The 21643-nt window shown below is 37.9% G+C and overlaps 2 protein-coding genes across 2 annotated transcripts in view; one reads left to right on the forward strand and one right to left on the reverse strand.

Annotated features, from left to right (window-relative positions):
- RSPH14 (radial spoke head 14 homolog) overlaps positions 1 to 21643 on the forward strand; it is a 105272-nt gene that overhangs the window by 47684 nt on the left and 35945 nt on the right. The window lies entirely within an intron of this gene.
- Positions 1 to 21643, reverse strand: part of GNAZ (G protein subunit alpha z) — a 75782-nt gene that overhangs the window by 37259 nt on the left and 16880 nt on the right. Inside the window, exon 2 of the mRNA XM_033001443.2 lies at positions 11168 to 12443. Coding sequence (XP_032857334.1) covers positions 11168 to 11890 — 723 coding nt within the window. The 5' untranslated portion in view covers positions 11891 to 12443. The remainder of the gene's footprint in view (positions 1 to 11167; positions 12444 to 21643) is intronic.

The following is a 21643-nucleotide window of genomic DNA, read 5'->3' on the forward strand; positions in this document are numbered from 1 at the left end:
AGTCTATGTAGAAATACCACATACATCAAAAAAGAGCAATGATACTGTAAGACATGTAAGGAATTTTGAGCTTACACAAACAAAAGCACTAACATCATATTACTCTGGCTTAATTCAGTACTGCCTGCAATGGAAATGAGTATGTGAGTGGATGATACGCATGTTAACAACTGCAAGGTGATGCAGGTCTTTGTAAACACACCTGAAAATTTGTGCTACAATATTCTGAGTTACTTGGCTTGAAGTACTCCTTGCTCTTACTTTCATTTAACTGTGAAAATGTTGCTCTCCTTACTGTGCATTTTTATATTAAAACATAACATGCCTTCAAATTCACGATATTAAATAAAAGCTTTTTTTAATTTCATGTAGCCAAAAGCTTAAGCAGTTTCTTAAATTTGAGACATGAGCTCATAATATTATCTCATTGTGTTTTGATGGTTTATTTGCTTGCGGAAGTTCTCATTTCGTGGCATCATCTGAATACACAAAAATGTGATGACATTGAAATCTTTGATAAGCCACCTGTCATCTCTCTTGAAGAGTCAAAACTTTATATTGTATATAATAAAGACCATGTGATAGAAGGACTTGAATTTAGGAAAGAAATCAATTTAGTTAACATTAGCCCTCATCTCAAACAGGAGTCAGTTAACATGTTCCAAATATTGTTGTCTGTTTTCCAGTTTTACAAATAACTGTTTTTTTCTTAACTCTGGTTTGTGTAAGTGTAGTCTTACAGTTACTAACAATACAATATTACATCATTTCTATAAATAGGATAGTACTTAGGATAGGGACAACTGAACACTCCACCAGTGCCCAGCATCCACAGAACATTCCCTGGGTTAGCAAGGAGTAGGTTTGTTCAGTAAGCTATGGGAGCTAGTAGAACAGGGAAGATAACATTGCAGAATTGTTCTCTGATGACCCAAAAGTGCTGAAGCTCACTCGCTGGCAGCCAAATAATAGTGCCTGAACTCTGATGGAGTTTGTAACACCATCTGTCATATACTGAATTGTTACTAGGTGTAACTTTCCAGGAAGTCTCTAGATACTGGCTCTACTCATACACCTTTGAATCAAGTGAACTCTCCGATCTTCTTTCTGTATCCAATGTGTTACATGATTTTGGACAAGTCATTTGAGAGTGTTACATGTATTATATCTATCCATATGCCTGTCTGCCAAATTCTTCAGTTTTGATGGCCTCCATTTACTAATGCTGTCCAATTCAGCTAGAATATTCCAATAGCATAACCACCAAATGGTTTTGAAAGCAAATAGAGAGACATCAATGAATGTGTTAACTGTATTCATGTTGTTAATTTTGAAGTGTTTAGTATAAAAGGTTGTTAGTATAATTACATATAAGGATGTTAGTATAAGAGAGTGGACAGAGTTAATAGTAAATTTTAAAAAGGAGAACATCATCAAGAGGAGTAAAGGCCCAAAACCAGTCCACAGCACAAGAATGTAGCACTCCATAGAACAAGAATGCCCAGTGACCACGGACAATGTTGACATGACAGAACTCATTTGACCTGCAAGCCCTCAGCCCCAAGTCCTTCTAGAGGTGGCAGCAGCCAACCACCATGAACTCTCTCTTATCCTCTAGTCTCACCTCGTCTGTCCTATGAGAATGCCTATGCTGCAGATGTCCTGTAAAGCCAGTCAATCCTGGGAACACATAAGCCTTACTACAAATACACAGTAAAGGCCTTCAGCACATGTCCAGAATTCTCATTTGTAAAAAGAGAGGAAGGACACTGACTGGCTGCTGACGAAAACAAAACAAAACAAAATCTCACATGGCCAGAATGCACTATGCATGCAATAGATCCATTATACACAGTAGAAGATGGTAGTGTTCCATATATGTAGCTAAAGGCTGCACTAAGAGCCATGAAAGAAAGGAGGATGAATTGACTGCAAGGAAGTTCTTTGCTTTATGCAGGTGAGATGCTTCTGTGCTACTGAAAAAATAAAACAGCTTTAAGATAAGACAGAATATGTTAACCTTTTGTTCAAGATGATAGCAGAGATATGATTCTTAAATACCACACTGGAAGACATGAGGCAATAGTGAGAAAGTCAAAAGTACTTAAGTAATGATTAAAATATTTATCTAAAAGATTTCCAAGAACATGAACACCTATTTTATAGAAGACAAGTGATAAAAAAGAAGATTGAAAATTTGTGTCTTTTTGTAAGAATAGATACAATTCTCTTACTAATCCTACCACAAGAATAAATTTTTAGAAAAATTCTATTTGTTAAGTAGAGTTGATCAAGTATCCAGGAACATACATTTTGACAAGTTTTGATCTAGTGTTAAGGTTAGTGTTCTTATAAAGCCTCGTTTGATTACATTCCTCTAAAAACAGAGATTAATTATTACTAATATTTAGATCTCTTCCAATTATTTTTCTATCATAAACCATATTTCTATTGTTATTCTCCCCATAAAGTGAAATCAAGTTAGTTCCTTTTTAAAAGTATTAAAGAAATTTCTACCTAAAATTCCAGCAGTGTATACACCAGAGTCATGGCGGATAGCTGACATTCATGCTTCCATACTAACAAGATCAAGAAGAACTATAAAAACAGAGAAATGGATGCAGAAAAACAAACCATTCCTTATGCAAGGCACCATCTCCAAGGACAGTAGCAATATAGAAGATAAGCTTATCCAAGGATCTAGTCTTTCAGCATGAGAAAAAGGAGTATTTCCTACTAACACATAGTGTAGAAAAATAAATATCAGTACAAATACTACTGAAAATATCAATAGTAGGTCAGACTGAACAGCAACTTTTTAATATCAATTAGGAATATGTTAAACAGCAAAGTTGCTGAGTATCTACTGCTCCTCTGTTATTTCCTTACACTGAAAGAATTGTCCATCAGATCATACTCGTCCCACCTTTAATCAATTGTTTGTTCAGGACAAAACTTCCCTATTGTAGCAGGGAAAAGCCACAGCAGTCTAGTCTCTCTTAGAAAGAATCTTTGTCAGAATCCTTTTTCCAAAGTAAAATAGTTTCAGCATTTGGATTCATCTCCCTGCATAATTCCTCATTCCTTTAAAAACAAAACAAAACAAAAACCAAACCAAAACAAAAAAACCACCCAAAACCAAACGAAAAAACACATCAAAGCCAACAACCACAGAGTTATCAACTTCAGAAGGCATGACTTGCTTTGCAAGAACGATACTTACTCCTGGCATGTATTTTTTCATGTTTCTGCCTATTCTAGTCTAGGTTACTAGTTTCTCCCAGTTTTTTGACCTGTCCATCTGTTAGCCTAACAACAAAACAAAAGCTATGCCTAAAAACTATTTAAAACATGATGATTCTAAGTAATGTGATGTTAGTAGTAATGTTGTCAGGACAACTGAATATTTGCTATTCACCTTGTAATGCTTTTCAAAAATGGGTATTTGGTATTTTTAGATTTTATACATGATTTTATTTGCTGTAATATTTAACTGGTTTGGTTCTTCTTTGTTATTAATCCTGTCAAATCTCATAGGGCTCTTGGTATTTAAGACCACTTCCTATTTTCTCATTTCATGCCATTCAATTTTCTTTGCTAAAGCTTGCCAAATGTTTTACAAGTCCTTCTGTTACTAACTTCCAAACTAGATAGTTTTAGTAAGTGAACATTACAAGAGAGATTTGCTCACTAGCTTGCAAGAATAATGAGTGCTATGGCATTTCAGGAGTAAAATTTCAGATCAACCTTCTGTTTTCTTGCTCTCTAAACAGTAAGATAGCAACTCCACCAAATAACAGCAATCAGAAAAATTCTGTCAGCCTCCATTTCAGGACGCAATGTGTTTCTACATTCACAGGTAGAAGGGCTATATCTGATGTCTCTCTGCTAAGCTAGGGAGCCTTTTAAATTCACGCATTGGGAATACGACGTGAATAAATTCCCATTAGTTATGTTTTTTTATGTTATCAAAGCCAGCTGTCTTCTGAGTCAGTGAGAATTTTGGATACACTGAAAAATATGTATTGGGAATACATACTGAAGAAGTGTTCTAACATCCTGGAGGGTTTTTGGATTGCCATCCCAACAGCATAGAAAGCTCAGGTGTATGCCAAACTACACTGGCATTACTGGGTGGGGGCAGGATTATAGAAGAATATATTTACCTAAAATATGAACTTGTAATAATGGAACAAAGTTCTGGAAAATCCAGCAAAACTCACTCTGAAGCTGTATTAACAGTAAGTATCCTCGTTTGTTCCAGCATCACTGCCAGTTTTTAAGGCTAATTGGACTCCACTACTCTCTCCAGGGTTGGCATACCACAGAGAATTCTTACAGCTTCTATGCACCTTTTTGTTCAGCAGTGTTACAGAAATAACCTGAAGTAGCTGCTTTTCCAGACCAAAATGGAGTGTCTTTTCCCTTCTTTTTTTTTTTTTTTTTTTTTTTTTTTTGTATTGACACATTCCTATTCCCTGTGATTTTTGCTTTAATTCAGGAAGTATAGCCTTAGGTTTTTCTTAGCAGAAATACTTCTGAGCATTCATGCTTGAAATATATGTCCGCTTATTTTTGCATAGCAGGAAATCTCAGAAAACACGCATATTTTTACTTGTTAGAATATTTATTCCAACACTGATTTCAGACCACTTCTTGAAAGTTACCTGAAAATCACTTGAACTAATAGTATTTTTAAAGAAGTAATTTTAGTAATAAAATGCCCTCTTAATGCATATTGTGATCATTGTTTTCTCCAAGCACAGAAAATACTTTTTGCGTGTTTGTATGATGTTAATAACTGGAAAAGCTAATGCACCCAATAAATTAATCGTATTGTTCAGTAATGGTCTCATTTAGGTCCAGTGTTCTTAAGAAATTATTTTTGACTTTGCATTGACTGATGTATGATGGTTAGTTGTTGTTCTGAAGTTTAAACCCTTAAATGTCCAAGAAGCATGTTTTACTAAAAGGCTAGGCCATGCTTGCCATGTTGTGCTTCACAGCCCTAAAAATTTGTGACACTCCTTACTCTTCAAGGGGTTCTACAAGGACAAAGGAAGAATTTGCTGTTAACCAAGTGATTTTCGATACAGTCTACTAGGGAGTTTCACATAAAGATGGCAATTTGCTGTAGGAGACGCTTGTATCGCTCTGGTGTATTCCCCTTCTAACTCCTGTCTTTGCCCTGTTATAAGCAGCACTCTAATTTCACTTCTATCTTTTCTCTGACAATATATTTGGGAAGAGGATCATCACTTTCCAACCCAGCTGAGAGAGGCTGAGAAATTCAGTTCCTTTCCTTCACAAATTGATTCTTTATCAAATAGATGCTATCCAGTTTATACAATCAACTTCTCTGCCCATGAAACCGATATGGATAGGAGATGCTTTCTGCACATACTGACTAAGTTAAGTGGCTTTGCTACTGAGTCACTACAATTTTCCAAGTGCTTGACAGGTGTCTTGTGTCCATATATACCAGTCTAGTGGCTAGTTTAACCATGTAATTAGACAGCAAGTTTTACCTGCAGACAAGATTGATAGGCATTACTGGAATTAAGTTTAAGTGGTGGGGTTTTTTCGTTCTTTTATAGTTTGGGGGAGAGTAGTGTTACTGAATAACAGCTATTTCTACTTAAGTTCCATTTATTTATCTGTCAGTACTCATATTCCTCCACCTAAAGACTATTCCAAGCGAGCCTGAAACTTATAGGATATTTAGGAGCATTCTGCCACTCCTCATGTCTTAGTGTGTTATCTACCTCTGTACTGTAATGCTCTGAATTAATCTTAAAAAAAAAAAAAAAAAATCACAGTAAAACACCTTACCATCTAGGAGTTTTAAATACGGACAGTCACAGAGACCAAAAAAAGATACTTATATCATCTTTCAGGCATTTGTCACAGGGGGATTTGAGTCACCCCCTGCAGTTACCTAAATATGCAGGGAAAGTTAGTCATCTAATTCAAACGCAAGTCTGATGACCAACATTAGATGCGAAAAGTAGATGAATACTACTTAGTAGGTCCATTGCAGGAATGCTGCAGTAATACAACATTACTTTCATGCCATATTTTCCCAAAATAGGTAGAATTCTTCCTGCTGTTGTCTCTCTGAATTTCTTTGAATTAAGCCCACTGTTTTGCAGTGATAAAAATATTGTTATAGAGTGTGACAGAAGAAAGCTCACAAGATGGAGAAAAAAAGTGAAGAATTATAGTTTTCACTATCTTGCTCTTTAGTAGGTTTACATATGTTGAACAGACAAGTCAAAACATTAGTCTGGCCAGATCTTCAAACTGTTATCTCAGGTGATTCTTGTCTCTGCAAGTGATATTACCCAGAATAAAGTGTAGAATGAGAAAAAAAAAGTCCCAGAAAAATTCTGTCTTCCTCTTCTTTCATTTGTTTCAGGCAGTAAAAAGTTTAACTTACTTTGTCTCTTAAAATTACTCACAAAAGAAAAACTGTCCAGACAACTGATAGTTTTGGCATTATTTTTGTTCTCCCTTCTGCACATTGGTGTCACTACAATAATCTCACCCTGAGCAGAATTAATGAGTTAGCTATATTCAGGATCTACCAGTATGCAGAACTAGCTCATTTTCCCCTAAATTTTTACCATACTCATCAATCAATATTTTAACACATCTTCAATAAAGACAGAGATAATGCTTAGCATTTATCCACTTCTGTCAACAGGAAGCAGAGAAATTATCATATTCATATAGATTATTTGCTCAGATTTCACAATTTTTTTTAAATCAGCCAGATTCTTACATGCCCCGTTAAGCAGTAAGTTATGTTTGGCAGTGGACTGATTTTACTTAATAGTTCTCTTCAGCAAAGATACTATACCAGGAAGGATTTTAAACTCAGCAACACTACTATTTATAGGGCTTTTTTCATCAGTAGCAGTCTCAATGTCTCTGTACAGTGATCTACTGATGTCAGTACTTCTCTTAGTTTAGCTATCAGAGCTGTTTAACACTGTATTGTTTATTCAGCACACCTGGCACATGCTACCTCTGCACAGTGAAATTATGGATGTATGTTTGGATAAAGCATAACAGACAAAGAAAAATGGGCCAAAAGTAACCTGTTCTTTACAATCATACAGTGAGGTTCCCCCTGAAATGCTGTTAGTGTCCCTTTCCTTTTTGCCACATAGGTGGGAGTTTCAGGAAGGTGACTGTTCTCACGTATTTCATCTGTGTTCTTATTTCTCCACAGGTTATAAAAATATGTCAGCAGAATTTTATTCTGTAGATGGACAAATACTTGGACAGAGGTTGCATATGCATGGAAGCTGAGGGATGATAAAAGTCTGAATTTCAATATTGAGTACCCTCTGCTTATAGCAATAGCACCAAGGAACATCAGATTGTAGAAAAGGGATAAAAAGAGATCATAGGAGATTAGGCCTCCAGGCTGTTAAAACACTATGGAAAAGTGGGCCTCAATGTCACTCTGAAATAACCCAGATACCAGCTTCATTTGATTCTAGATACTGGAATCAAAATCATCATCCATAAGGATTTTTCAGAGTACATTGATTTTTTTTTTTTTTCTCCTTTGGGCTAATTCTTTTTGATGTTTAAATCTGAAGAGCAAGGCAGGGAAAGTCTGAAGAATTGCAAGAAGCCAACTAACTCCTAGTCAGGGTCTAGATATAAATAAGATATGCTTTTCCTAATGTCTCTTAGAGAAAGAATTAGGGTCAATGCTTCTCTCATGTCAAGAGGAAGTTACTAAATGGAAATCAGATCTATAAATCTGTTACAATAGGAAGGCACTTGTGTCAAGACAAGAATCTCCAGATAATAAAGTGTAAGTCCACATGTAGAACAGTGAATGGTGAGTCAGCGTAGGACAGAGAAGAAAATGGAAGTGCAGTGGTTATGCTGTAAAATCACTACAGAAGATAAGATTAGGGAAATATTATATATATGATAAGCTATACCAACAAAAAAGGGCCAATTCAAACACTACTGACAAGATTATTGGAAATACCGTATCTTTGAAAAAATCATTTAAGAGAAAATTCCATACTCATAGAATAGCCTCAGATACATGGAGACAATGATGGAGGCACAACAGAAAGATCTAGACAAACTCAACAAAGCTACTAAAAATTAGGTAACAATCTTCTTTTTGGTTTTTTTTGTTTTTTTTTTTTTTTTCCTTAGATTTCTCTAGTCTCGTATTTCTCATGGCCTAGTATAACTGTTTCTCAAACTTATCACTTAGCTGCCCTGTAATAAGAAAAAACTCTGTAAAGGATTTAGTACTCATAATGCATATTTAATTTGTAGCAAAATTCAAGTATTTCTGAAAAGTGTTATCAAGACACTTGGGTAAATGTTCCTGACTGTAAGATTTTCTCCCCCTGAAGAATCACAGAAAACGCACATGAAAGGGATTCAACCATAAGGCAAGCTTGTAAAACAAAGGTAATATTTTTGGAAACACTTTCGTAGTCTTGGTTCAAACCTAAGTAAATTGCTTCTCAAACCTATCACTTCTAATAAGAAAAATTTTATAAAGAAACTATTAGCAACCAAAAATATGGACAAAGGAATTAAAGGGAGAAGTTAGTTGAAATCACCGCACCAATGATGATAAGAGATTGTATAACATGATACATATAGAACCCCTTTCATACATGCATGGGATGCGAAGGCAGTAGTTTTTCTTTGGTGATGATCTAGTCTTATGCTGGTTTGGAGAGAAGGAGCTTGTTGCAGAATTCACAACTTGAATAAACAAGACTTTACTGAGAGGTATGGCAGTAAAAACAAACACGCAAACAAAAAGCCAAGTGTGAGATTTCTGGGAAGTATTGCTCTACAAGTTTTGTCCAATATTTAATTTTTATTGTTCTGTGCATTTTTCATACAGCTTGAAAGGAAATACTAGCATCTTCTCTGACATCTGACATCTGTCAACTTCCAATACAAGCAATGACAAATATGTCAGAAGTGTCACCTATGGAATTATTTTCTTTAACCACTTCCATCTCATGGAGTTTCCCAAACTCTATTGCTATAAATCCCTATCACCAGAACTATGGAATCCCATAGGTCACTTGACAATATTTTAATCTGTACCATGACTCTATAATAAGTGATACTCTATAAACAGCAGACGAGATAGGAGGCACTGAAGTTGTTTCAGGTACTGATATAGTTCACCTTGCCTCAGGGATCTGGTGAATGGCATGTGTTATATAAAATATGCATAATTTGGGGGAGGCTTTCACAGTTAGACATTAAAGCCATTGCAGTTATTCCAGTCATTATCAAAACCATGACCATGTATTTGGCATCTTTAAAGAGCAGAGGAGCTCTTGATAAACAATTGTTAATGAAAAAATCAGGTATGCAACTACATTGACATTACACAAGTCCAGTACAAAGTAAACAACAGTAAAAAAGGTCACAGTTGCCCCCCTCTCCAGGACAGGGGAGTGGAGCTTTTCTGGATAGAGAAAATTCACAACAGAGATTCGAACTGTGACAGACATCTTATGTAGAGCTTCAGTACTCCCTTCCACCAAGTTAGTCTGCGGAAGAAATTCCCTTTTCTCCCAACCAGTTCCCCCACTTTATCATTTTAGAGAGTCTATATGAGTTGGTAATCAGTTGTGAGATTTTCAGGGGTTCCTTAAAATTATTGTTTTGGGGCAAAAAGGAAAAAAGAAATAGACGCAAAATGGTGTCACACCCTTACAAGCACTAGAGACTATCACACAGATGATACAGTTCTTGCACATACATGTGCAGTATACTATATTTGACTTAAGATACTCCATAAAGAAACTTTACTATGGATGTGTGTACTACACATAAATAGGGAGGGTGTCTGCTAAAGAACAACAGTTAAGGCTGATAATTATCCTCTTCCATAGACAACTGCCAAACTCAGATCATTAGACCTGGCTGAAAGATCCCCTTCTGTAAACTTATGGAGATCTAGTTCAATTTGAAACATCGTATAATAGTTTCTTGGATCAATTTCCTCCCAACACCACTTACATAATGCACTTTCTGTAAAAGAACAAGGATTCTGGTGTTCTGGACTACTCCAGGAACTGATAGTGGTGAACAAGCTTTCTAAATGTAAAACAACTGAAGATGTGTAAAGGAGCACAAGAGAAGTAGAAGTATCTTAAGGTTAACTTCCTGATTTTACAGTATAGGAAGGCAGCTGTTCTAAAACATAAATACAGCGTATTTAGGAACCACTGGATGATAGAATCATGTGTTCTTAACCACAAACTCCCATATCCTAAGCATTATGTTTTACAAGGCTGTCAAATAAGTTCAAATGAAACCCTATAAAGGTTAATTCAGGCAACCTGAATGTGATAGCAAACACATAGTTGCATATGTGTAAATGTTCATATATTTTTCCATAGTTGCTGTGAAAACCAGAAGCTGATAGCATTAAAGGGAATTCAGCAGGAATAGTTATGCATTGGACAAGGCAAATCATACAAATCATATAAACAAAAACAGTCAAAGAAAAACTTAAATTTAAGAGTTCCATGCTATTTAAAAACACTTGATTTTTTTTTTCTTTTTTAATTAATACCAAATTCCAATTTAAAATCCTGAAAAACACAGAGAGAAAACTGTTACTTATTACTATTTTAGCTTCAAAATTTCCCAGGACTTGCAAAACATGGTGTCCAAATTAACCATCCGTGTACAGCAGGATGTCACTACGGTCTACTTTTTTAAGTGATGTTTGGAGTAACACTTAACCAGGTAAACATTTAGCAAAAGGCACCAAAAAAAATATTAAAATATGCTGTTATATGAAGACCACCTCCATTTACCCAAAGTAACATTAGACAGGCAGGCAGACAGGCAGACAGATAGACAGATAGATAGATAGATAGATAGACAGACAGACAGACAGACAGATAGATAGACAGATAGGTCTGTCCAGTGGGAAAAACTATCCAAATAAAGGAGTCCTAGCTTCTGGCTTTTTACTACAGATTGAGAGTGCAGGGAAGGAAATCACATTTGGGGCTAGGAACTCAGGGATTACTGCCTTGGGAGGGTAGGGAGATGGGGGAGAAAAATAAGGCAAACACTGGGGAGGGGGAAAGGAAAAGAAGGAAAGAGAATAAGGAACAGAAGGTGCACTTACTGTTTGGTTATCTTCATACAGCTTCAAGTCATATCCACTCAGTTCCACACAGAAAATTATTGCTGTAACCCCCTCAAAACAGTGGATCCATTTTTTGCGTTCAGATCTCTGTCCACCCACATCCACCATTTTGAAAGTCAGCTCTTTGAAGGTGAACTTATTTTCTACAATCCCTGTGGTCATGTCCCGAGAACGCAGAATATCTTCCACTGTAGGGATATAGTCCAGTGCTGCAATCCTTTCTAGGTCATTTAAGTAGTATGCAGCATTATCCTCTAGGTGGTACTCATTGGAGCGGCAAAAACACTCCTGCACACCAGGGTCTGCCCAGAGCCGTTTCATGACTCCCAGAAGCTCAGGGGTAATCTCACCTTTGCTCTCAGCCGGGCCTGTCAGGGCAAAGAGCTGCACAGCATCATATGCTCTGTCAGGATTGTGAAATTCTATCTTAAGGGTGGCTAGAGCCCGAATGATACGTGTGAGAGAGTCGATGGCATTATAGATAATCAGAGGTTTGTATTCCTTACAGGCTTCCAAGTTAAAGCCACCACTATGTATTATTTTCATCTGCTTTACAATAGTACTCTTCCCAGAATTGCTGGTACCCAGGAGGAGGAGCTTAATTTCTCTTCGTTGTCGCTGACTTTCAGAGCGCAGGTGGCGGTCAATCCTACGGGACCGCCGCGCTGCCTCTTTCTCCTCAGAGCTTTGCCGACATCCCATGGTATAGCAGGCAGTTACAGAAGGGAAAGGTTGGAGATTGTCTCACTCTGTGTCTCTGAAAAAGATCTGCAGTGTCGTTCAGTTCTCGTGCCAGGTACACCTTGAACAAAAACAAAAGTCTCTATCCAATACCTGATGGACCAAGATGCCTGTACCACCTAATTCAGTCCCAGCAGGAGTCCTGACACATGGAGATATGCAACCACAGAAATAGTCTCTTCAGAAGATCTCATGGCACTCCCCTTCCCAGTGCATAAACCGTGGCACATTCCTGTTAATGAAGGGACACTTCCCTTTGCCACTGTTTGGTTAGATCCATCAAATACTCTTTTCTGTTCTGCATAATTATTTTGCTGCCTTCTGTCCAAAAGTAAGGAGCCACACTTTCACCTTCTCTGCTCTAGCCCTTGTCTTTAAATTGTATTTTCTGGTTGCTGTGGTGATGCTGCTAGATAAAACTGAAGGTCTCTTCAGTGGTACTGTACTTGTTTTGTTTCTCTTCCCCCACTTCTTCAGCTGATCCAGTTCAGCTCTGTAAATCTGTGCTTTCCACCTGCCAAACAATGAGAAAAGAAATGAATGAAATGAGAGACTCCGCTTCCTTGCTGCAAACCACTCACTTTCTCCTCCTCTAGACTTCTAAACCTTTTATTTTCCCAAACAGAAAATACAGATGGAAAAATATGTAAAGAAAAGCAAAAATCTAAAATCCTAGCAGAAATGGAGGGACAGCTGATGCTTGCAGACCTAAGAAAATGTGATTTCTGAACAACAGTAAATCAAATCTCCCTTTCAGCTTTCTGTGGTTTATTATCTAAACCTACATGAAAACAAACAGTGCTGAGCTGTGCCCCAATTTCTCCCTCAGCAAGAGCTTATGGCAGTGCTTTTCCTGCACAGTCCTGTTCTGACTGGTTTTCCTGAAGTAGAAAATGAAACAGACAACCACTTTTCCCAGTCTCTCTATTTATATCAATGTCTTGTACTCAGACAGATGTCCTCCTGAGTATTCTTTCATCTTTTCTGTTTACACTGAACATTTAAATAACTAAATTAGGAAGCAAAAGGAGGTGATTAACTTTGCTTCATGATTTTGTAAAAGGGATACTTACTGATCTTTGCAGAGTACGGTTAATGGATCTCCTTTCCCACTGGAGAACAGTACTGCTAAACATACTACCTGCATCCTGCATAACCAATAAATTGATGCGCTACACTAAAACAAACTTCATAAGCTTCTTTCCATAGCCAAGCCAAGTATTAGTAAGCCTCCTCTCTTCCTTTTCTAATATAGGAAATTCTAAGATGAAGTAAAAGTGAACAGTGACTACAAGGTGAATGTTTCATACAAAAAAACACAGGAAATGCCATCCCAAGCAAGGGCTGACAGCTTTTCAGTGATTGTTAGAACAATTATTCTTTCCCGAATTAGGGGCTAAGCCTACTAGTTGGAACTCCGCACAAGGTACCAGCAGGAAGCAGTTACCTCTCACTGAGGGAGAACACATTACTAATAGCTGATTGGTGATAACTTGCCTCTTTTCTAGGAAAGGCTCGCTGCTCCCACTAAGCTCTGAGCACAGTGGGCAGCAGAATCACAGATGGCATGGTTTCCTCATCATGTGCTGGCCCCAGCCCACTTTGGCACCTATCTTGCTGTCTGTTTACTTGTGTAGAGAGGGTCTTCAGTGAGTGTTTTGACAAACTAAACTACATGCCACTGAGATACCCTCAGAGGTAGGCTTAAGAAAAATTTCAGAACTTACTAAAGAAATATAACTTCTACTACGTTTTAATAAAACTAAGTCTCCCAAACCCCATTTTCAAAGTTACCCTAGAAGCCTTTGGAAATTTTTCCAGCATGAACTTACTAGCACTTCAACGTGGATGTGACAGAGCATTAAAATATATATTGAAGAGGATGATTCCACACAACTAGGAGAGGGACAGAATGATCCAAGCAAGATGTTGAACTTCTAGCTTTTGTGAGAAAAGAAACTGAACTTCAACTACTTGCAACCTCATGTACTTTGCTTTCTCAAGCATCACAGCAGAAATTTTAGTGAGCAAAAGATATTTCAGCACTCCAAAATAATAATCTGCAATTAAGTATTTGAAATGGAGCACTGAATTTACCAATGTGTATTCTTCCCTTCCCCACATCACCTGCATCATAGGATGAGATTCACACACATAGATACACAGCAGGATAGGGTTGGTCTCATTCCTACTTGGCTAAACTGCTCTGGTTGAAAAATATCAACTTGTATTTACATGACTTAACATGTATTTATTAATACATATACGCTTACTAGTACATGTTCTGAAATTCCCAACAATAAAACAGTATCTTACAACTTCTGGTTTTTGTCTTGCCAAAAGTCATTATCAGCCAGGGGTTTCAGCAAGATCTGGCTTCACCTTCCCAGTAGTTGTCACCATAGTAAAAATTAATGACATCAAACAATAGTTTTAGCTAACCTTTAAAAAATGTTTATTGAGATACAGCACAACATAAAAACTTCGAGGCGAGGTCTTCACAGATACAGATAAGGATGATTGCATAAGCTGCAGCACTGAAAAAGGGTTACATCATTAAAATAAATAATAAACCTCAGCTTTTTTAGTTTCTTAGCATCTTACATTTACATGAAAAAGCATCATTCTTGGAACATTTATTTGGAAGGATAGAAGGGGGAGAAGTAAATTATATATCTAAGATTTCATTCCTCAGGTAGTAGAAACAAGTGTAATGATCTGAGTCTTCTGTTTCACAAGAGGTATTACTGTTCTTTTGTTATCTATATATTCTTTGTCACAGTGGGCTATCCTAATCTTAGTTTCTGTATTTTGTATAGCTTTCTCTCTGAACATGTTTAAAGTCACTTACAGATCTCTTCTAATTTACCATGGGCTGACAAGTGGAAAGATAGAGTCTATGTGTCTCGTTTCAGATCCAAGTACCCATTGGTATGCATCTCTGGGTTCTACAGTTCTGTTACAGCATCTTGGCATTAGACAGGTTCTTGCAACACACTGGATCCCTTTTCAGCAGTTTCCAATACATAAATGTGAAGGCATCTTGGAACATGAAACATGTGTATGGAAGGACAAACAGTTATGGCAATCTTTGTTAATTCCTTAACATCAGAGAAAAAGGTAGAGAGACTGGACAGAGTCAGTGGATGACAGCTTTACATATTTGTTCCTGAAGTTTCCTGGGATGTTACACTGGGACAGATGAGCTTGCAATCACTCACTCTTAAATACTTTTACTGATTCTATATTTATCTTTAAATCCCTTCCTAACTCTAACCCTGCTTAAGGGCAATACATAGTTGAACCAATTTAGACTTGGATACAATTTATGACTACCAGGATTAGTCAGTATAGGTAAGGATTTGTACTGGTGAATTGAGAGCAGCATTATATTTTAGTTAGAAGATGAACAAATGATAGATGCAAACAACTGCAAAAATCCACAACTGGAACTCCAGCCACAAAAAAATGAACACTCAAAAAACCAGTATATGAGGTATACTGATTAAACTGTGCTGTGAAACCCCACTCGCTCCTGTCTTTCCTTACATTTCCAGAACACTATTATCATACACATTATCAGAACAGCAGCTTTTACTCAGTTCTGTATATCTCCTATGGAGTAGTTCAACTTTCCCTCTTCCTTCTTCCTCCTATGTAAACCTGCCTTCTCACTACGCTCTTTTAATCTCCGTGCTCTAACACCTGCCTGTAAATCCATCCAAAATCCACATGCATGTAATTAATTAACTAGAACAGGACTTCTACAGTAACCAATTCCAAAAACTGACCATGACCATCTTATTCTCAGTTGTTCTAAACTAGTTAACCTGTCAGTGCATCAGGTCACCTCTGCATGACAGTCTGGAGTGCTTGTCTGTCATCCTTGCCTGTATGGACCACAGTGTATGAACAGGCTTGTAATTTAAACATTTTTGATACCTTAAATTTAAAGATGTCTGAATCCTTTGCCCCAAATGCAATGTGTATTGCTAGTACCTGGTCTAAAATTCTACAAAAAGAGTCTTAATATCAGCTGTATTTACCGTACCTCCCTGGGCACATCAGGACATTAGCACATGAAGAACAGATTAATCAGCAGAAAATTAAAATAATAGCATACACATTAACAGAATGGTAATTAGCACAACTTTACTTACTCTAATGCATCAAAGATGTGGAAAGGAAAACCCTCCAAAATGAGGAGTTATACTTTCTTCAACTAGTTGGCTTTTTCCAACGGTCATAGAAGATGAAAAATAAAACAGTTGAGGAAGCTGTTCCTTAATGAGTAACTTTCCAGCCATGCAGAGAGAATGAAATTACTGTATTAGATATCAGGCCAAATTCTTATTTTAATTATATAAAAATTAGAGTTGGCTTCATTAATCACGTTTATTCTGACAAGTTCAGAACATTTAAAGCTGGTTTTGCTTTAAGTCCTCATTATCGGAGGCTTCGTTTTCATGTCATCATTACAACCAGTGGTTGAATTCTTTGTAACATTTTCTACACATCTCTGTGACTAAAGATGAAGAATTTTGCAAGTAACACAGATGGGACTCCCTCCTCTCTCTATTCAAGTTTCATCCTGAAAAAAAGAGGCTTGCTAGAGACAAGAAGCAAGAGGATACATATTCCTTCCAAAATGTATCGGTACTTATGATAAATCTGGAGATTTTATGCCCATATAAGATCAGCAGATCTTTTTTAAACTATGTTATTGGCCTCAACAATCACTTATGACAAACAGATTGGTAGAAAGACACTCTCAAGAAAAAAAATGTTATTTTCAAATAGCTTGTACATTCTGTAGAGCATTTCCTATTACATATTTCCACGACACATTCAAATGCATCATTCCTATCCCACAGTGGTTTACATATCAACTATTCTGCTTGCCATTCATTGATATCTTTAATACAGAAAAGGATAGAGTAAGCACCTCCTTATTGTAGGGAAGACCAGGAGTACGTAAACACTGTGTGAGTGAGTTTTACACTACTGAATTTCCTTTATTTTTGGCCTCTGGTTATTCCTACTACATATATTGCAATGATATTTGAGTATCACTATTTTAAGGAATACAATGCAGTGATTACATTATTGCTTTATAAAACAGAGAGTAGATAATATTTCCAAAATCATTCACTACAGTAAGAAAGTTTGATTTATTTAAATAAGTTTTCCCACATACACTGAAAGGCATTTTCCATGTGCACAGTGGCTACTTTTTAAAGTTCAGAAAAATAATTACTTTACAAACTATTACATTACTGCATTTTACTGTCCTGGATACATAAGGATGAGCTTCCTTTCATCAGTTTTACTTTTTCTTGGAACACACTCAGAAAATAAGACAGTCTAGAATTTTTTCTGTTTTTTTAGATCAGATTTCATATTAAAAATGCAAGGAAGTTTCTAATTAAAGTATTCTCAGTTACTCTAATAGAAAGTCCTATTGCTTCCTTTCACTGTGCACATTTATCTCTAAACTTTGTTTAAAAGAATCTTATTCTTTGAATGATCAGATTATACTGCATATGTGCATCTAAACCAATACATCTGCCTTCTCCTGACAATTGAAGCTGCTCAAAATGTTCAGAAAATGTTAAATCTTATTATATATATGGGCTATTTTGTCATACCTAATATAGGTAGTTCTTCGCACAAGATAAAATTAACATCCCCAAATCCTGAGCTAACAGCAATCTATTTCGATTATCAAAGAAATAATGCTTAAAAGTTCATTTTTGGAGTGGGAAGGATACTTGAGCAAAATTCTGCATTGGTTTATTATATTGAATATACCATCGAAGCCCATTTAACTGAGCAGGCTGTTTCATACTAGCACATTCTTCTCCATACTTTTATAGTCAATAAAACCAGTCACTGCTGGTTTCATATCTAGACTTGCTCTTTGCCCCTACCCATCACTTCTGTCTTGCTCAAACTGATCTGTGCATTTGTAATCATAGACACTTACCCTTTTCTCAGCATGTTCCTAAATTACAGGGATGGGGAGGAAGGAGAATGTCACTACAACAGCACAATTCGATTGTAAAAATTTCCCCAAGGAAAGATCCGGCTATTGTCTCTTGTTGCATTAGCTACTGGCACGTTATCATGGAATGCAGAGATGGAGAATCTGACTTGAAAGATGATCCCCTCACCAAGTTTTTATTGAAAGGAACTGGCTCCAAGTCTGATAATAAATCCAATGGCTGTTAATATCACAGTCAATATAGCCTGTGCATACAGTATGCTGCTAGCAGCAGGAATTTCGACTGGCATTGTAGGCACAAAGCTATATTCTCCCTCAAATGAAAGTGGTACCAGTAGTCTAATAATTCAGCTTCACCACCATCAGCCCATGCACACAAAGCTTTAGAAGCCTAGTTTTATTCACATCTTTACAGTATTTCCATCCTAGTAGCCAGATGATACATAGAATTTTTCCCCAGTAGTACCTAATTTAAGTAAGTAAAATGAAGTTCGAAAGATGCAGCAAACTTTCCATAGCAGTTTTAGCTACAGTTGCCAGCATTCATGGTTAATTCAAGACTGATATTCTATTCAGTATTACAGAACATATACTACCAGAGGAAGAAAATGAAACCTTACCCAAGCTATATTCTCCCAGCTTATTGGTTCTGATGGCTGCTTCTTTCTCTTTACTCATCTGAAAATTTAGAAGTAGTGGACCTGCCTGTTTGAGCACTTACCCATGTAAAAGCAAATGGAAGCAAATCTAGAAAGAAGCAGCACAGCACACATCTAAGACTTACAAGAGTAAGTGTCCTGATTCGGGCTCAAATAGAGTTCATTTTGGTAGCGTTTGGGGAGGGTGGGTGAGCGACTGCGTGGCATTTAACTGCTGAGTAGGCTCAAATGATGACAGTAAGCTACCCTTATTGTAATCAATTTCTAATTATTATACACATCCACAGAGGATTCCAGTACTTTAACAAAACCTTATTTTTGCAGGCTTTAACTTTCAATCACTTCTTATGCTATTAATGAAAGAGAAAAGTAAATACATGAGGGAGTATGATATATCAAGAAATACTCAAGGAAGTATTCTACTAAGCAGTCACCACTTTTTTTTTTTTTTGAGAGAGGTTTAAGTTGTATGTACAAGTTATAGCAAAACTTTTAATTACATATTAAGTCACTATAATCCCATCCAAAACAAAGGATGAGCCAGATCTAATAATCAAACAAGAAAACATAGCTGAGTAAGCTGTTGTCTTTTGTGGTTTATTTGTTACAGCAGTTAAAAATGCATATTTAATTAGTCAGATGAGTGAAGAAAGAAGTGTCATGATTTAATTAGCTGAATTTTTGGCCTGACACTACTGAATTTTACTCCTCTTTATCATGGTGGTTCTTTGTGATGTTAATTAACTATCTTAAGCCCACCTTTTCAGAGATGATCTCCGCTTGTTTCTTAGATGCCCAACCTGAGATCAGGAAATGCACTGACTTTTCAAGCAAAATCAGCCTCAATGTAGCTGTGTTGTATACATTCTAATATTAAAAAAGTAATCAGTTTTCACTTGATCCATCTTGAACTCTATTTAAGAAAAAGGGCTTAACCGCTGCATTAATTCCCCAAGGTAGATCCAAGAAATGAGTTAACGTCTGTGCAATAGTTAACGAGATCAGAGTAATAGAAAAGTCAGTCAAGAAATTCATATTGATAGCACAGGCTAGCTAAAATACATTACATATCCAGACCAGGACCACACACACTATAACAAGACACAATAATCGAAGCTGCTGAGTAAGGAAGGGGTTAATAAAGGAAAGTCAAATCAAGTAGTTATAAACCAAAACATCACATACATGTAGGCATGTATGTGTGCATGTTAGGGATAATCAAGGTTACCAAAGAAGGTATAAGGACAATGATAAAAAGATTAATTCAGAAATCCTTAGCTCAGGGCAAGGTATGAGAAGGACATTGACCAGAACTAGTGTCATACCATGAGCTCCTTATCACTAGTGCAGACTGTTAGCAGCCCAACAGACAACAGTCTCCAGCATCATTTCCAGAAACATAGTTCAGAGAATGGTTTGGGTTGGAAGAGACCTTAAAGATCATCTAGTTCCCACCTCCTGCCACGGGCAGGGACATCTCCCACCAGCCCAGGGTGCTCCCAGCCCCGTCCAACCTGGCCTTGAACCCTTCCAGGGAGGGGGCAGCCACAGCTGCTCTGGGCGACCTGTGCCAGTGCCTCACCACCCGCACAGTAAAGAATTTCTGCCTTATATCTAATCTAAATCTGACCTCTTTCATCTTAAAGCCACTACTCCTCATTCTATCCCCACACTCCTTGATCAAGAGTCCCTCCCCACCTTTCCTGTCCCCCCTTTAAGCCCTGGGAGGCCGCTCTAAGGTCTCCCCAGAGCCTTCTCTTCTCCAGGCTGAACCCCCCCAACTCTCTCAGCCTGGCCTCCTAAGGGAGGGGCTCCATCTCCCCCCAGCATCTTCGTGCCCTCCTCTGGCCCCGCTCGAGCAGGTCCGTGTCCTTCTGCTGTTGGGGGCCCCAGAGCTGGACCCAGCACTGCAGGGGGGTCTCCCCAGAGCGGAGCAGAGGGGGAGAATCCCCTCCCTCGACCTGCTGCCCACCCTGCTCTGGATGCAGCCCAGGACACGGGTGGCTTTCTGGGCTGTGAGCACACATTGCTGGCTCACGGTCAGTTTTCCGTCTACTAACACCCCCAAGTCCTTCTCCACAGGGCTGCTCTCCATCCACTCCTCTCCCAGCCTGGATTTGGGCTTGGGATCGCCCCAACCCCTGTGCAGGACCTTGCACTTGGCCTTGCTGAACTTGATGAGGTTTGCACGGTCCCACCTCTCCAGCCTGTCCAGGTCCCTCTGGGTGGCATCCCTGCCCTCCAGCGTGTCACCGCACCACACAGCTCGGTGTTGTCAGTGAACTTGCTGAGGGTTCACTCAATGCCACAGTCCAGGTATCCAACAGAGATGTTAAACAGCACACTACCTAGTTGGCAGGTCCGTTAGGTTCTCATCTGCTGATTCTCACTGTGATTTTAGAGAAATTCTCAAATCTGTGGTGTAAAATCTGAACTTAGCTATTGGAATTGCCACTTAGGTATACATGGCAGAAAGAAGTTTTACAAGGAAATAGTGGAGAACCCAAAGAAAATGACTTGCTGCTATTGCATGTAGTCACAGACCTATCAGTATGTAATCTAGATGTAACTCATATGTAATAGGATAGATTTTCTGCAGTGAGATATATTCGTAGGTTTAAACATCACATCTTTGTCTATTATTTGGAAAACATCCAACATACACTTAGAGGATCAAAATACAAGTTATGCTAGTTAGTGTTGCCCACTAGCTAACTATATTACCCACTTGGAGTTCAGTCTGTATTTTGCTCGCTACCTCTCCCAATTAATATCCTTATCACATCGCAACCCTCTGCCCCACGTTGGGCGCCAAAAACTGTCGTGGTTTGGGCCTGGTCGGCAGCCAACCACAATGCAGCAGCTCTCTCTCTCTTCCCCTCCAGCAATGAGAAGGGACAGGGAGCCAGGCTTGGGGTTCAAAATAGGACTGGGATGGGGAAAAATTCCCCTTTATGATCACGAGCAAAAGGCAGACTCGATAGGGGAAGGAAAAAAAAGCCATACATTTATTACAGACACTAACAACACATAACAGAGTAGGACAGTGAG

Source organism: Tyto alba, unplaced genomic scaffold, assembly GCF_018691265.1.
Source record: "Tyto alba isolate M040663 unplaced genomic scaffold, T.alba_DEE_v4.0 Super-Scaffold_44, whole genome shotgun sequence".
In the NCBI taxonomy this organism is placed as follows: Eukaryota; Metazoa; Chordata; class Aves; order Strigiformes; family Tytonidae; genus Tyto; species Tyto alba.